The following is a 15,753-nucleotide window of genomic DNA, read 5'->3' on the forward strand; positions in this document are numbered from 1 at the left end:
ATATCTGAATAATATCTAGAAACAGCTTGTTTTGACCCATTTTACTCCCAGAGCAAATCTAAAGGAAGAATGTGTTTTCTAATGATGGGTAAAGTAAATCCTTTTTTTTTCCCATGCAGTATTTTGTCTTTGACTTCCACGTCCCTCCTGATGTTATGTTTGACAAGATCATCAAGCTCTCAGTAAGTAACGTGTAACCTGAAAGTACACACTGCAGTGCAGTTAAGCAAACTGTTACCAAATTTTTTGCTTCTTTGATACATGTTTTGGTACATTGATTGTGAACATTACGTAATTGAGATTTCACTCTGACTCTTTAGGTTAGATTTTAGAGCACTTTGCTTCAAAAAAAATATAACTGAAAATAATAAAACACTTTCATACTTTGTGGTGCAGAGAATAGTAGATATTATTGCTCTTTGGGATGTAAAGCCATAAAAAGATATTGCTGGTTATTGCATTAATTAGGTTAATTAATGGTCTAAGGGACTCATTGCTAATGTTTAATGTAAAAGGTTGAGGGAATTATGAAGCCCATTGTTTAATATTAAGTGAATAGCCATCCATCTTCCTGTAGCCCTCTTAGTACAGTTTGAACTTTGTTAATAATTTATTCCTAATTCTGTCAAATTAGGTGATTCACTCTAAAAACCTTCTTCGGAGTGGGACCTTGGTGGGAACCTTCAAGATGGATGTTGGGACTGTTTACTCTCAGCCTGGTAAACTACAAGCTGTAGCTCTGTTAAGAATATAATAACTGCTAATAACATGCGTGCATAGTTTTTGATTTGTCTTGTTTAAGTTCATTTCAAATTTTCAGTGTCAAAAATGAATTTGCCCTGAAACTACTGTGTATTTTACACTGAACATGAAGTTTTTTTTTAGTTTGGTGTAAGGTGAAAATGGATTAAATAAGAACTCTTGTTTGGTTGTTTTAACTGATTGACATCTATCCCAGAACACCAGTTCTACCACAAGTGGGCCATCCTGTCTGATCCTGATGATATCACCGCTGGATGCAAAGGGTATATAAAGTGTGACATTGCTGTGGTCGGAAAGGGCGACAACATCAAAACCCCACACAAGGCCAACGAGACCGATGAGGACGACGTAGAAGGGTAATGACCCGTTAATGATCCGATTGAATTGATTTTGAAAATGTTCACTTTTTTTGCAGTGTATAATAGATTATGTACGACTTTTCAAGTTATAGGACAGTATATGTGTTTATTTATAGATTATACATAGCATTTGGTTTTCATTGCTCATTTCCTTCCATTTAAACATTTACTTTTTTAACTCTTCTTTAACTCTAATAAATCTATACTGTATATATATGTATATGTATATATATTTTATGTAGCCTTTATTTAACCAGGAAGTCTCTTGAGATGCATGATCTCTTTTACAAGACAGATCTGGCAAAAATGGCAATATAAGATAAGCGATACATAATTACATAAGAACACACACCATTTAAATACAACAACACAACAAAACAAAACGGCAAACAACAAGAATGTGATTTGAATTTAACTGTCATACATTATGTTGAATAGTTAATGCTAAATACTGTTTAATAAGAAATCTGGTTGCTAAGACCACTCTCCAAAACTTTAAACATAACTTTTGAATCTTTTGAATCTAATCAATAACTCCACAGTCCTGTCTCCCAATGAGATGTTGTGCTATTGTCTGTCTTCCAGGAACCTCCTGCTCCCAGAGGGCATCCCAGCAGAGAGGCAGTGGGCCAGGTTTTATGTGAAGATCTACCGTGCTGAGGGACTTCCTAAAATGAACACCAGCATCATGGCTAATGTGAAAAAGGCCTTCATAGGAGAGAACAGAGACCTGGTGGACCCCTATGTTCAAGTGCAGTTTGCTGGGCAGAAAGTAAGTCCCTCCACATCCTGCTCTCTACTACGCTTTGATAGTTTCTAGCAGTTGTTATTACTCCCTTAGGGATTTATTACTACTCTCCTAGGACACGTTGTGCATTTGGTAATAATTAAGTGCAGATATCTGTAGGTGGATTTACAAGCTCTAAAAGTACTCAAATAGTTTAACTAGTAAAAAGTGTATATTATGGTAGAGTAACAGTGACCATTGTTTATTTTAAATGGAAGACATTAAGTCTTCCCATCTGAGGAGAGTTTGTCGTAGCAGTGAATAGAAGAGAAGGCCACAAGGTTGGTGAGCTGTGATCTTCAAATCCTCTGGGACTTGCTTTTCCTGAACTTTGAAATGCATTACTACGCAAATCAAGGACTGTGGATTTTGTCCCCCATCTCTTACATTGGAATTGCTTCAAGAAGGGTTCTTTTTGTGGTCAGTATGAGCACAAGAAGTAATTGCAGTGAATAAATACTTTTTCAGTGTAAATATAGGCATGTGAGTATTGTTTTTTAGGACAGATTTGTGAACCTATCCTTTAAGCAATTCCAATTTAATCCTGAACAAACATTTCCCAAATTGTTGCAAGTTAGATGGAGCCTATGACGTAGAGTAGCTTATTTACAGTTAATATTATTAAAACAACAGTGTCAGTATCTATAAGATAAAGACTAGAAACATGTAGCTGACCACCCACAAAATGTATTTCTGCTTTCCAGCTCCAGCTCTGAGTTCAGTGTTATTCCTTCATGTGTTTCCAGGGGAAGACTTCAGTCCAGAAGAGCAGTTATGAACCAATCTGGAACGAGCAGGTCATCTTCACTGAACTGTTCCCTCCACTCTGCAAACGCCTGAAGGTCCAGATACGAGACTCGGATAAGGTCAACGACGTTGCCATAGGAACCCACTTTATTGACCTACGCAAGATATCAAATGATGGTGATAAAGGTGGGTCAAAACACACAGGGCAGTATGCGAGCAGTTTGTTTTATTAGCATTGATTAGCTGCCAGGTACATTAATTAGTCAGACTTAACTAGTTAATATTTTACTGTATGGAGTAATTGGCAGAGCTAGATTGTGAATCGAGCCACACGACCTGACCCTCTGCTAGTGGCTGTATGAATTTTATGGGTGACATTCAAATTGTCTTCCAATCAATACACTCATTAGCACATATTAAACCAAACTACATGATACACTGAGAGGAAGTTTGCAAGTGAGCCACATAATGAGACATCATCAAACATGGTTATAGTGTTATGTGTTAAACAGTTCAACTTAAAGCAAAGTCACAAAAGTTTATTCATTTCAGTCTTTAATTAGTGTTTCCAGGTGAAAAATCCTCACACATCGGAAGTCATACTTTTACTTTAGTAGCAGTTGGTGGTTTTTTTCTATATAATCTATAGAAAAAGAGGTGAGCATGGCCAGCGAATTCCATCATTTTTCAATAAAACCTACAGAAATTCAACCATTACTAGCTTACAATGCAAAGAAAACACAGTCACAGAAATGCCCACGATGTTGGATTTACAAGTGATCACTGCAAAATGCATTGAAACAACAGCACGGCAGTAAGGGCTGAGAGTAAGAGTCAAAAGTTCAGCCAAAAGACTTAAATAAAATTTTAAAAACAATAGTGAAATATTGAAAAAGAAACAGGATTTTTTTTAGATTACCATGCCATCTCCTACTGACATTTCTTTTCAATTGACCATCTCCAGGATTCCTGCCCACCCTGGGCCCAGCCTGGGTCAACATGTACGGCTCCACTCGTCAGTACACTCTCATGGACGAGCACCAGGACCTGAATGAGGGACTTGGAGAAGGTGTGTCCTTCAGAGCCCGTCTCCTGCTCTCTATCGCTGTGGAGATCCTGGACACCACTTCGCCTGAGATCATCAGCTCCGCTGACGTTCAGGTTGAGACTGTCTCCAACATCTCAGAGGTGAGACCTGACTGCTAAAACAGCTAAGTGGGTTTTTGTGTAATTTATTTTGTTTTTGTTTCCTTGTGTATCTGTTTGAGGTGATTTTATGTGATGGAATTACTCATTGCAAAGTCAAAGAAAAGCTGTTATCTTGACCTGTGACCCATGAGAACACTGACCTCCTGACCCTACAATAAACAGTGTGATGCTGCAAACCAGCACTGCCATTGTATTGGCACACGTGTAGTTAACTGCTCACCAGGGAAATTAGAAACATCAGATGTGGTGCTCCAGGGCAAGCTGGCCAGATATTCGACCTCTTGGCTGGTAGGGTGTAAATGACTCCCCTGGGATCAGGGGAGACACTTGACAGTCGCAAGGTACCTTTGTTTTTTTTTTTTGTTTTTTTTTTTTAAAGATGGACCAATTTGAGAAAATAATACCAGTCAAAGAAATGTTGTAAATTGGCTCATTTTATCTCCCCTCTAAATATTACACTTGAGGTTGGTTTCACTAATTTTTGTCTCACAAAGTAAAATGTATGTGCCAGTGGTTTTGGATCATTCTGTCGAGAAGTGTATTTGTCATCCTTATTTGTAAGAACAGGAAAGGATATTAATAACTGACTTCAGAGGTGGAAGAGAGAAAAAAAAATTGTCAGTCGAGACTTTAAGAGTGCGAGCTGTGGGTAATCAAATATGTCCTGGTTTTTGGAGAGACTAATCCTGGTTTGGGCCAAGAATCAGTGCCACGATCAAAGACGCTTCCATTAATGCCAGACTTCAGATAGTACAGATTAAGGTCATGCATTGCATTCATTTTTCAAAGACCAGACTTAATAAAATCTTCCCTTTGGTTTCAGCTATTTGTTTGACCCATTTCCTGTGGGCATGCCCTAAAGTTCGGGCATGCCCAGAGGAAATGGGAGGAAATGGGAGGAAATATTTCATTTACTTAGTATAATAATTTATATGGTTATTCTGAGAGAATGGAAATCTACCTCCCCTCTTTGTTTAAGAAATGGCTCAATGATATGGTTTCATTTCTTTATTTGAAGGAGATTAGGTGCTCCTCATCTGACTCATGCTGTAAATTTGTTAAGATTTGGGTTCACTTTATTGATTATATCAGAAAGCAGAGTGACTCGGCTGCAACTAAGGCTTGTATTTTTATTTATGTGCCCCCCTTGAGTGCGTAGGGATGTGCAGTTAATTGGAACTACCTTTTAAATCATAAATCACTGAACATCTCCCATCACTGTGACAATTTGGGGACCATTCCGAACTGTATGGACATTTCCGTGTGGACAACGTATGCAGCATCTGTGCCAGGTTTGGGCCAGTACGTCAGCTCAAGTATACTGGTGTGTCATTCAAATCGAGTCCAGCCACCAGGTGTACTGGATTTAGGACCAAGCTCCATTGGCTGCCGTGGAAGCAATTTGATTAATATTTTATGTTTTAATAACGACCACATGAATGAATTAAATAGTAGAAATTAGTGCACTTAAGAATTTAATGTATAAACTAAGTGGCTCAGTAATTAACAGAAGATAAAGGTGGGTTTTATGTGTATAGTGAATTATAAAAAGGAGCTCCTGCAGCAACTGTTCCACAGACACAGACAATAAAATGAAATCACTTTGCACCGATAAAATGTTCCGTTTTTCTTTACTGCCCATCTCCTCACTCCATCAGAGCGCCACAGGGAAAATAGAGGAGTTCTTCCTCTTTGGTTCCTTCCTGGAGGCCACCATGATCGACAGGAAGATCGGTGATAAAACCATAAGTTTTGAAATCACGATAGGTAAATAAAACTTTTCCCACATCCTGTTAATACCTACCTCCACTCTACAAGTTTACAGTAAAACAGAGAAATGTGACAGTGTACAAAAATCAGTGGCTACTGCAACCACGCACACACCTTAACCTGGAACGCTCTGCCGTGTAACAGGTAACTATGGCAACCAGATAGATGGTATAAGCAAGCCCTCATCAGCGAAGAAGAAGAAGAAGGATGGGGAGAATGAAGAGGAGGAGAGCGAGCTCATCCAGAACTCCAGTGAGGACGAGGCGGACGAGGACGGGGACCTGGTCTCGGTCTCCTCAACTCCGCTCATGAAGCCTGTCATCACTGACAGGTCAGGGGTCAGGGGTCGCAAGGGCAAGATTAAGGGTGCTTAGAAACCTAAAGTGTTGACTATTTATTTTCAGTATGATAAAAACCAAGACTAGCCCTTTTGAACTGACTGTTAAGTGCTTTACAGTTATCAGAAATAGTACAATTAACAACGGCGAGGAGCAGATTGCTGGCAATAATTAGCTGTTTTAAGAAAATACTGTCGTGTTGCAGTCCAGTCCTAAACTGCAGTTTAGTGAGTAACAATTTAGGGTCTCAGACTGTGGTCCAAGCAATTTTGTTTTTACTTTGCAGGAATTACTTCCATCTTCCCTACTTTGAAAAGAAACCATGTGTGTACATCAAGAGCTGGTGGCAGGACCAAAGAAGACGACTCTACAATTCCAATATGATGGATAAGATTGCTGACAAGCTGGTCAGTATGCACCCTTTTCTCAGCGTGGACGTTTGAGGTGGCTGGATGGGTTAAAAGTCTGATGTGCTGTAGCAACAATAAAAAAAAGTTATAACACATTATAACACATTATAGTAAAATAAAAATATAACATTTGGACAAGAATAATAATAAAAATAAGTCAGACATGGTAGAACCTACATTATTACAATTACAGTACATTACTGTCGTGTCACAAGGACTGGTGGATGAAATGTGTGTCTCTTGATTTACTGTAAGTATGCTATAGTAGACACTAGAATGTGCTTGTGCTTGAAGAACTATACTGATTCTTCACTTAAGTTAAAATAGCAATGCTTCAATGTAAAATACTCTCTCTTCAATGTAAAAATCCTGCATTCAGTAAAATTAGCTAAGCATTAACATCAAAAAGAAATTAAAATATCAGACGTTAAAATATCATCATCATCATCGTCATTATGCATCAGGAGGGTGCTCTTCAGTGTTTTATAACCATGTAATAAATCATTGAATATTATTGTAATGTTATTATTATATTGACACATTCATGTTGTGTTGGGTAGTTTGACCTATAACAATGCACCATATTCTATAAACTCATAACGTTGTGTGTGTAAAACCTGAGTTTGCAAAGTAGCTAGTAACTAAAGTTGTCTCTGAAATGTAGTGGAGTCGAAGTATAAAGTAGCATAAAGCTGAAATACTCAAGTAAACCTTATAATTGTGCTTAAGTACAATACTTGAGTAAATATACTTAGTTACATTCCACCACTGGTATGTGCAGATAGCAGGTATCTGGCTTCTGTAAAAGATGTTTTGGATTTAAAATCTAACAGCTTGTGCTAACAACTTGCTTTGTGCTAAGTTCCAGCGTTTTTGTGTCCCTACAGGAGGAGGGTTTGAATGACGTTCAGGAGGTCATTAAGACAGAGAAGGCCTTTCCAGAGCGCAGACTCAGGGGAGTGCTGGAGGAGCTCAGCGTTGGCTGCAGGCAAGCTGCATAACAGTATTCATTTGTCTCTGTCTTGTATCAAAACTGGCATTGGGCCTCAGCGGTCAGTACTGATGCAGAGAATTTCTCCTCATACTGAGAGAAAAGCTGTAAGTTTCTTTCAGCTGTAAAACAGCTGAAAGTGTATTGAATGCTTCCAAAGAAAAAAACAATAAAAGGATTGCTAGCTGCCCTCTGTAGTCTTCATCAACCCCCCAGAAGCCACTGAAGAGAGCAAATCTCAGCACTTAATCATCTCTAAAAAACAGTCATTATGGTTGTTGCAGTGAAAGAAGGCGGCAGTGTCTTCATTGGTTTCTCTATGTGCTTTTGGTTTTTTGTGGAACTCTGAGTTGTTCCCTGCTTGTGTGTATAATGGAAGTCTCCACGGCATTTTTTAGATTACAGAAGAATAACATAAGGCAAAATACAGAATTTATTTGTACATAGAGTCAAGCCACATTTGTGTTTCCTGTTCTGTATATTTTTCTCATTTCCAGTCGGTTTGTGACTCTGGCTAACAAGGATGTGAACCTGGCAGGCAGAACCAAATTGGATCGAGAACGGCTCAAGTCCTGCATGAGAGAGATGGTATGATTTATTTATCTCAAATGGAGAAGAAAGGAAGTGCTGTGAGTGATAGAGGAGAAGATGAAGCTGGGATGAATGCAATCAATTCTGCTGCTGTTCACTCACTAATCTCAGCGCCTTAGTGACTAAAAAGTATGGAGTCCCTGTAAAGGCCACGCGAGGAACTTCTGAAATACTTTATCACTCCCTTGAATAATTCCCTGCAATACATTTTCAATGCTACCTCATCCTCACAACTCACGTCCCCTCTGATTCATGTTTGTATTCTGTTGCAAGTTGACTTTTAATTTGCTTCAAAAGGAAATGCAACAGGAAGTGTTGAAGTGCTCTGTCAGAAAAAAACAGCTCTGTGAGCAGTGATTTAGTGGTTATGATGTGAATAATATGCATTGTGTTGAACAGGTATATGCATAAGTGATGCATGAGAAGTAAGTGTACACGCTGAGAAAGTAAAGAGAGACTGTATTTCATACTTGCCTGTAGCTGCCCTACGCCACTGTGTATCAGGGAATGTGCAAACTACTGAAAAGGAGTAGAAGTATTGCAGAAGAACACAAACTTGTTTCAGAAAAGAAAAAAGATTTATGGTGTTACTGAACTGGTAGCAAAAGTCATGGATGTGTAGGGACTCCATTCATTTGCAAGGTGTTGTAAAGTCTGTCACTTCCGTGCAGTTTTAAAAGAGTTGCTTTGAATCAAAGCATTTATCATTGTTTGAAGAAAATCCACTCGCAGCTGGTCACATTGAATGTGTGCACGTGTTTACAGTATGTACAGTAAGTGTGTACGGTGAAGTTCCCCTTCGTAAGTAAGCTTCATGGTCGCCGATCTGTCCCCCTGCAGGACAGCATGGGCCAGCAGGCCAAGCAGATTCGGACTCAGGTGAAGAAGAACACAGTCAGAGACAAACTCAAGCTGGCGCAGAACTTCCTGCAGAAGCTTCGTTTCCTCGCTGACGAGGTACCGATTTACGTCCGTGCTGCTGTACTCATCTCACAGAACGGTAGGTAACAACTCGGGAAAGCCACTGGGATTAATGAACGCGCTTCTGCGCATTTATCTTGTCCAGCCTCAGCACAGCATCCCAGATGTTTTCATCTGGATGATGAGCAACAACAAGCGCGTCGCTTATGCCCGGATTCCATCCAAAGACATCCTGTACTCCATAGTGGATGAGGAAACTGGTAAAGACTGTGGTAAAGTCAAAGCTGTTTTCCTCAAGGTATGACCGACTCTTGCTGCTCCTCTCTCACTCAACCTTTGCTCACTTCTCACATTAAAAGGAACTTTGCTTACTCTGAATCACCTGAAAGAGACCACTCATTATTCTTACTAGTGAAAACTGAAACCATGTAAGGTAAAGTTAGAATTTGCTGCTAAGTGCACTGTGAGATGATCGTACTGGTGAATAGTCACAATAGTTGCAAGATGAGTATTGACAAGTATTATGGTGAATAGGCTTGTAAATCTGTGACAGCTGTCTAGAGAGAAGGTTGAAAATCAGCGATATTATTAATAACTATGGATTCGTCCTTGTTGTAACATTGTCTCTACTGCTTAACGCTTGAGATGTGGTAATAATACGAAAGAGATGATTTTAATTCTGTGCAAGTGATTCCACAGCAAGTATTTTTGCCAACAGTGGATTGCTTTATTGCAGGAAACTCTTCATAATTATTCAGTCGACTTGTGTTCTGTGTCCACAGCTGCCTGGTAAGAAGGGGTTCGGTCCTGCAGGCTGGACCGTTCAGGCTAAGCTGGAGTTGTATCTGTGGCTGGGCCTCAACAAGCAAAGAAAGGACTTCCTCAGTGGACTGCCTAACGGTTTCGAAGAGATTAAAGCTGCTAAAATGGGCACGGTCTTCACTCTGTCCCCCCTGTCAGCCTTGTCTACAACAGTAAGTACTGTAAACGCCAGAAATGACTAAATGTGACATTTTAACACATCTGGGCATCTGATCCAGAGTCACAACAGCTCTTTAAGTGAAAAACTACATTCACATTTAACATTCACTCATTCTAAACTTGAAGCGGATGAATCATTTAAGTTTCCTGCACTGCAGTACAAAGTTTTGCCGTTACTTTTACTTTTTCTTCACTATAATGTTTTGCATTATTTTTCACCACCAAGCTTTGCGTTAGGTTTTCTTTGATTTAACGTTAAGTTTAAACTCTAAAATCAATTAGAGGCAAAACACAAACAAACTCAGTCAGAAGCAGACGTTTGATTATGTTGATCGCTTTTACTTTGGGGTTCACTTTTCTAACTTCAATATAAGATTCCTCACAGAGGGGGTTTATTGTCAGTTAATGTGACGCGTGTGTACGTGTGTGTACCTGCGTGTGTCCAACAGTGAAGCAGGTGTTCCAGCTGAGAGCACACATGTACCAGGCCCGCAGTCTCTTTGCTGCTGACAGCAGTGGCCTTTCAGACCCCTTCGCTCGGGTCTTCTTCTCCACACACAGCCAGGTTACTGAGGTAAGAACATGAATGTGTGTACGTGTTTAAATTGTGTGTGCTTGTATGACAAACAGTGACAGTGAACCGTAGCTGAATGAGTGTTTGTACCGATTATGTGTAAGCTGACTTGATATGTGTGTTCTCCAGGTCCTGAGCGAGACCCTGTGCCCTACGTGGGACCAGCTGCTGGTGTTTGACGATGTGGAGCTGTTTGGGGAGGCCAGTGAGCTGAGAGACGACCCACCAATCATTGTAGTTGAAATCTATGACCAGGACACTGTGGTAGGATAACAGTCTACGTGAATGAAGGGATGCATCACAGAGAAACTGCTTGTTAAACAGTTTTAAAGGAGTTAGTTTGTGCTAATAAAACTTAAAGTGCTTTGCTTCTCCATCTCTCATGTTCTGACTGTTTGTCCACCCTTGTGTCACTCATCCACCCTGTCTCTCACATTAACTCCGACCTTGCCCATGCTCCCCTGCGGGCTAAACAGAGTGTGAAAACATTAGTATTTCAGAGCCTGTGCGAATTTGTTATTATAAAAGTTATTGTGGCTGCTTGTCTGGTTCATATAGCTGCTGATGTGCTCTGGAAAAGTTCTGGAAAAAACTTACATGCAACTCCTCCACTTTTCCTTTTTCATCTGTAACAACAGTTGCTACAGCAGCAGGGAAAGCTGCGGCAGTAACAGCGGTGCAGTGGAGAAAATCTGCCTCCAAATACTTAAATGACACAAAGGTGTAGACAGTTTATTAGAAAATGCTTACAGACATCTCTGTTTGACAAGCACGCCTCTTTTTTGTACTATCACACTGTAATATTCACTCAACGCATTTGTTAGTTTGTTAATGAGACTAGATTTTGTCCGTTTCACAAGCTTTTCTCATGTAACCTTCGACCACTCTCCCCAATACTGACACCAAGTGGCCACCATGGAAGCCGCACCTCCCGCACTCGTTTCTAACTCCCTTCCCTTGTCCCCTTCACTGTCTCAACTGCCTGCTGTCACAATGTGGTGTTCAGGGCAAGGCAGAGTTCATAGGTAGGACGTTTGCGAAGCCCACCATCAAGATGTGTGACGAGCACTACGGCCCCCCGAGGTTCCCACCGCAGCTGGAGTACTACCAGATTTACAGAGGGAACTACACTGCTGGGGAACTGCTGGCTGCCTTTGAACTTTTGCAGGTACACTATGCGAGAATGTGTTTACATACTCATGCACACACATATGCAACTCCGAAGGGCCTTCTTCTTAAGAGATTGCATGTCGCTGCTTTTTAGGTTGGTTATAACAGTAAATAGAATAAACCACATTGATGAATAAGGAGGATTTTGCTTTTAATGATGATGTGAAACGAGCACAAAAGACCACTGAAAAAATAGCAAAAATAGGGATCTCCTTTCTCTCTGTCATGTAATCTGTGTTTTTCTCTCTATTTCTAACTAATTTCTTGGTCTTTGCCTGTTTGCACAACCTATTTTCCCATTCCCTGTATCAATCCGCCTGCATCATCACATACTCCTTTTTACTTGTTATTCTCACTACACATTTCCACTCGCCCTTTTACATTACCATTTCCCTTTGTTTCCTTTGCCACCATCTTCTTTCCCCCCTTCCAACCACTAACATATTAATTTTTCCTCCTTTCTCCTCTATACTATCCATTTGCCTCGTCTTTTTTCCTTCCTGTGCCTCCTCCTCCTGCTGCCTACAGATTCCTTTCAATGCGGAGGAGATTAGGCGAGCACTGATCGCTGTCCATAACTTTGCTGTTCCGCAAATAAAGGTGCTCTTTTCATTCTTTCTTTTCATCCCACTACGTCTTACTCTTTGGCTACTCTGTTGTCAGTGTTTGTACTGCAGTAACTCTCTTTATTCTCTTCCACCATTAACGTTTACTTTCTCTGCTGTCCTTTAAAGTTGTCAAATTAAGAAAGAAAGGATTAATACAAATATTAGGACTGTGGGAAAGAAATCTGGTATTGTGCACATACTGGATCTAAATACAGAAACTTCAGAATTGTTGCAACCTGGTAGTCATAGGTCTATTTCCCCTCACTCTTTCCTAAATAGATTGGTCAAGGAGGCAGGGCTGACCTTCCTCCCATTGAAGGGCCGACAGATTCTGAGCGTGGGCCCATTCTTCCTGTGCCACTGGGCATCCGCCCCGTCCTGAGCCGCTACCGCATTGAGGTAGGATTTTAACCACCAGCTCTGTGTTTTCATCTCCAAAAATCCCCTTTCCTCACCGCTGGACTGCTGTTTTTCTCTGGTTCAGGTTTTGTTCTGGGGTTTAAGGGACCTGAAGAGGATTAACCTGGCTCAGGTGGATCGGCCTCGTGTTGACATAGAGTGTGCAGGTAGAGGTGTTCAGTCTGTCCTCATCCAGAACTACAAGAAAAACCCCAACTTCAGCACCCTGGTCAAATGGTTTGAGGTGGTGAGTACAACTGTCCATTTGATATTTAGGCCACGACAAAGATGTATCTTAGATATTACATCGACTTCCTTGTAATAAACCTGAAACTTGACTTGAAATTGGTCTGGTCATCTTTGCTTTACTTAAATCTTCAGGAAGAATTTTCTGTCTTTGTCCTCAGGACCTTCCAGAAAACGAGCTCCTGCACCCTCCTCTCAACATCCGGGTGGTGGACTGTAGAGCGTTTGGCCGCTACATCCTGGTGGGGTCCCACGCTGTCACAAGCCTGAGACGTTTCATCTACAGCGCCCCAGACAAGAACTCCAACAACTGGGCTACTGCAGGTGCTGACACTCAACTGAAAGAATAGATTCAGTAGTTAGGAAGGAGCCTAATAACTGTGGTATAGGTGTACGTGTGTGTGTTTGATTGGAGCAGCACTACATTTTTGTTGCCAGGTAAAAAAATAGTTGGATGATGAAATGCATGACGTGTCCTTTTTAAAAGACAGTTTACTGCTGTCACATACAATATGTTCTAATCAAGGCTTTAAGATGAAAAGCATGAGCAACAAAATTATCAGGACACGAGGAGATTCTTTTGCTTTTCTTATTCACATCACAAAACGTATTCAGTAGTTAATGACGGGGCCGACAGCATCAGCTGGCATTTTGTAAATGCGTCTGGAGAAGCTCTAAAGTTTCTACTGCCAGTTGAAAAACTAGAAATTTTAGAATGTTAGCACTTACAGAAATTACAAAAAGAAGCTTTACTTTTAGCTCGATTCCTACAGTTTGCTTTCTTGAGGTTTTTTTTTTTTTTTTTAAATTATTGTTCTTGTTGTATTTTATTTTATAAACCCAAGAGTTGTAGAATTCTTGGCCATTAGACAATGGTGTAATATCTCTACAGTGGCAATCTTATTTTTTGGCAACGCATCAAGCATTTCATCATCTTCTTCTGTTGTTCAGTCAGACTTTTTAATCTTAAAATATGAACAAAGACAGTTAATGAAAGAAAAGTAAATTCCTTTGAAACATGCAGAATGTAGACTTTTGTTTGTTTATTTCTCTGTCAGTTCTGGGTTTTCTCTCATTCAAAATAAGACCTCTAGATTCTTACCAAACATGGGTGAAACAATGTTTGCAAATCATTTTTTATACTTTGTTTTAACCTTTTCAAAATGCCGACTGGACAGGGCTCCAGAACGGCGTAGAAAATCACAGGATACTGTGCACCACGGAAGGTTAAAACAAACTTTAGGAATTACATTAAACTCTTCTGATCCAGCTCTCTGGTCAGTAAAGAATGGATTTTCATTCTTGGTTAACTCTGCTGATTTCTCTGCTTGCTTTTTCCACTTTTCCTGCATCCATCCTCCCTCCGTCTGTTATCTTTTTCCTCTCTTGCATGTCCTTGACTGCCCTGTCCTGTCTCCTTCCACCTGCTGCCGTCTGTATCCGCTGGCCTCGCTCCAGCTAAGCTCATGAACGGCTACATGGTCCTTACCAATGGCGGCTCCCAGCCTCGCTCCTCACCCAGCCTTTCCTCCCGCACCCTCTCTCGCCCCGCAGGTGACATCGTCGTCAACATGGACGCAGAGCCTCCATTCCGAAAGATGGACACCGTTGTCAAGTTAGACGCTGTAAGCTTGTCTTTGAGATCATGTACTGTAGATGATTGCCTGCTTGTTTCTATAGTATACTATGTGTTTATATGTGGAAATGGTGGAAGTAGTAGCACTACTCTATTTCCAGTCTTTTTTACCTGCCTCTCTACATGTGCCGCTCCTACCTGCGTCATCCATTGTGTGTATTAATCCTTGTGTTGTTTTATGTAACGCCCCCGTATCGTAGATGTCTGATGCTGTTGTTAAAGTTGACATGGTGAGTAATCGTTCCCCTAGAAATTTGTCAATGACAATATGTGCTTAAGTTAACTGGTGGCCCATTGTGAATAAGAACTGAAGTGACTCTGAATCACCAGTGTCTGAACGTTTTTTTTTTTAACAGACTGAGGAGGATAGTGACAAAGAGAAAAAGAAGAAGAAGAAGAAGAAAAAGAAGGGAGGAGCCGAGGAAGAAGATGAGACAGACGAGAGTGTGCTGGACTGGTGGTCCAAATATTTTGCTTCAATAGAGACACTGAAGGAGGTTTGTCTGTTCTAGTCTAATCTACGCATGTTTTTTGTTAGTCTCACGGGGTTGTCCTGACTCATGAAGTCCTATTAGACTGGCAAATTTTTCTTGCCTGGTTTTCCAGACCCTCAGAGCCCAGGAGGCGGCCCAGGCGGAGGCGGAGGAGAGAGAGGATCTGGAGATAGCAGCAGAGGCGGCAGGTATTGAATTCCACCAGATCAGACAGGCTGCCCGCCAGAGATTCCTCCTGGTTCGTTTTCTTTTAAGGGATTTGTTGCCAGTATTGGATTTTCAGTTGTGATTCCGCAAGTGTACACATACTCTTGACTATTTTCTGTCAGTTTCTTAGGATTGTTTAAAGAATGGTTCTTAGTTCTTAGTTTTGTATTTTGAGTTGATAGCCATCGGGGTGAAGACAACGCAGTGATATCATGTCAGCTTGCACTGCCTGAGATTAAAAAAAGAAAACTTTGTTATGAGTCAAAACTCATGCCAGTCAAAGGAGTGGCCCTTTGGGAGTGAAATGAGAGTCTTATGGCTGAGTCTGAAATCACTCCCTATTTACTGTTTACGCTTTTAATTTGATGGAATGGAATGACAAAAGTAGTGTCCATTACAAGGACAAATCCACAATGCGGTGTGTCACATTTGAGATGCGAAAAATTACAGTCGTGTGACTCTACACCCAGCACTGACGACGCAAAGTGACAACGATTCAGTAGTGTTCAAAAAGCACAGCTGACTGCTCAGGTAAACTACTGAGCGTCTGTTA

The 15,753-nt window shown here is 40.7% G+C and overlaps 1 protein-coding gene across 1 annotated transcript in view; it reads left to right on the top strand.

Moving 5' to 3' along the window:
- Positions 1–15,753, top strand: part of otofa (otoferlin a) — a 74,989-nt gene that overhangs the window by 47,736 nt on the left and 11,500 nt on the right. Inside the window, 25 exon segments of the mRNA XM_040125045.1 lie at positions 120–182; positions 635–719; positions 959–1,118; positions 1,707–1,893; positions 2,655–2,841; positions 3,620–3,843; positions 5,523–5,631; positions 5,779–5,965; positions 6,259–6,379; positions 7,270–7,370; positions 7,871–7,961; positions 8,805–8,921; positions 9,031–9,183; positions 9,668–9,811; positions 9,814–9,859; positions 10,316–10,440; positions 10,570–10,704; positions 11,447–11,608; positions 12,498–12,617; positions 12,703–12,864; positions 13,025–13,187; positions 14,418–14,488; positions 14,700–14,729; positions 14,856–14,996; positions 15,106–15,181. Of these exon segments, the coding sequence (XP_039980979.1) occupies positions 120–182; positions 635–719; positions 959–1,118; positions 1,707–1,893; positions 2,655–2,841; positions 3,620–3,843; positions 5,523–5,631; positions 5,779–5,965; positions 6,259–6,379; positions 7,270–7,370; positions 7,871–7,961; positions 8,805–8,921; positions 9,031–9,183; positions 9,668–9,811; positions 9,814–9,859; positions 10,316–10,440; positions 10,570–10,704; positions 11,447–11,608; positions 12,498–12,617; positions 12,703–12,864; positions 13,025–13,187; positions 14,418–14,488; positions 14,700–14,729; positions 14,856–14,996; positions 15,106–15,181 (3,160 nt within the window).

The sequence above is a fragment of the Xiphias gladius genome, chromosome 4 (assembly GCF_016859285.1).
Source record: "Xiphias gladius isolate SHS-SW01 ecotype Sanya breed wild chromosome 4, ASM1685928v1, whole genome shotgun sequence".
Lineage (NCBI taxonomy): Eukaryota > Metazoa > Chordata > Actinopteri > Istiophoriformes > Xiphiidae > Xiphias > Xiphias gladius.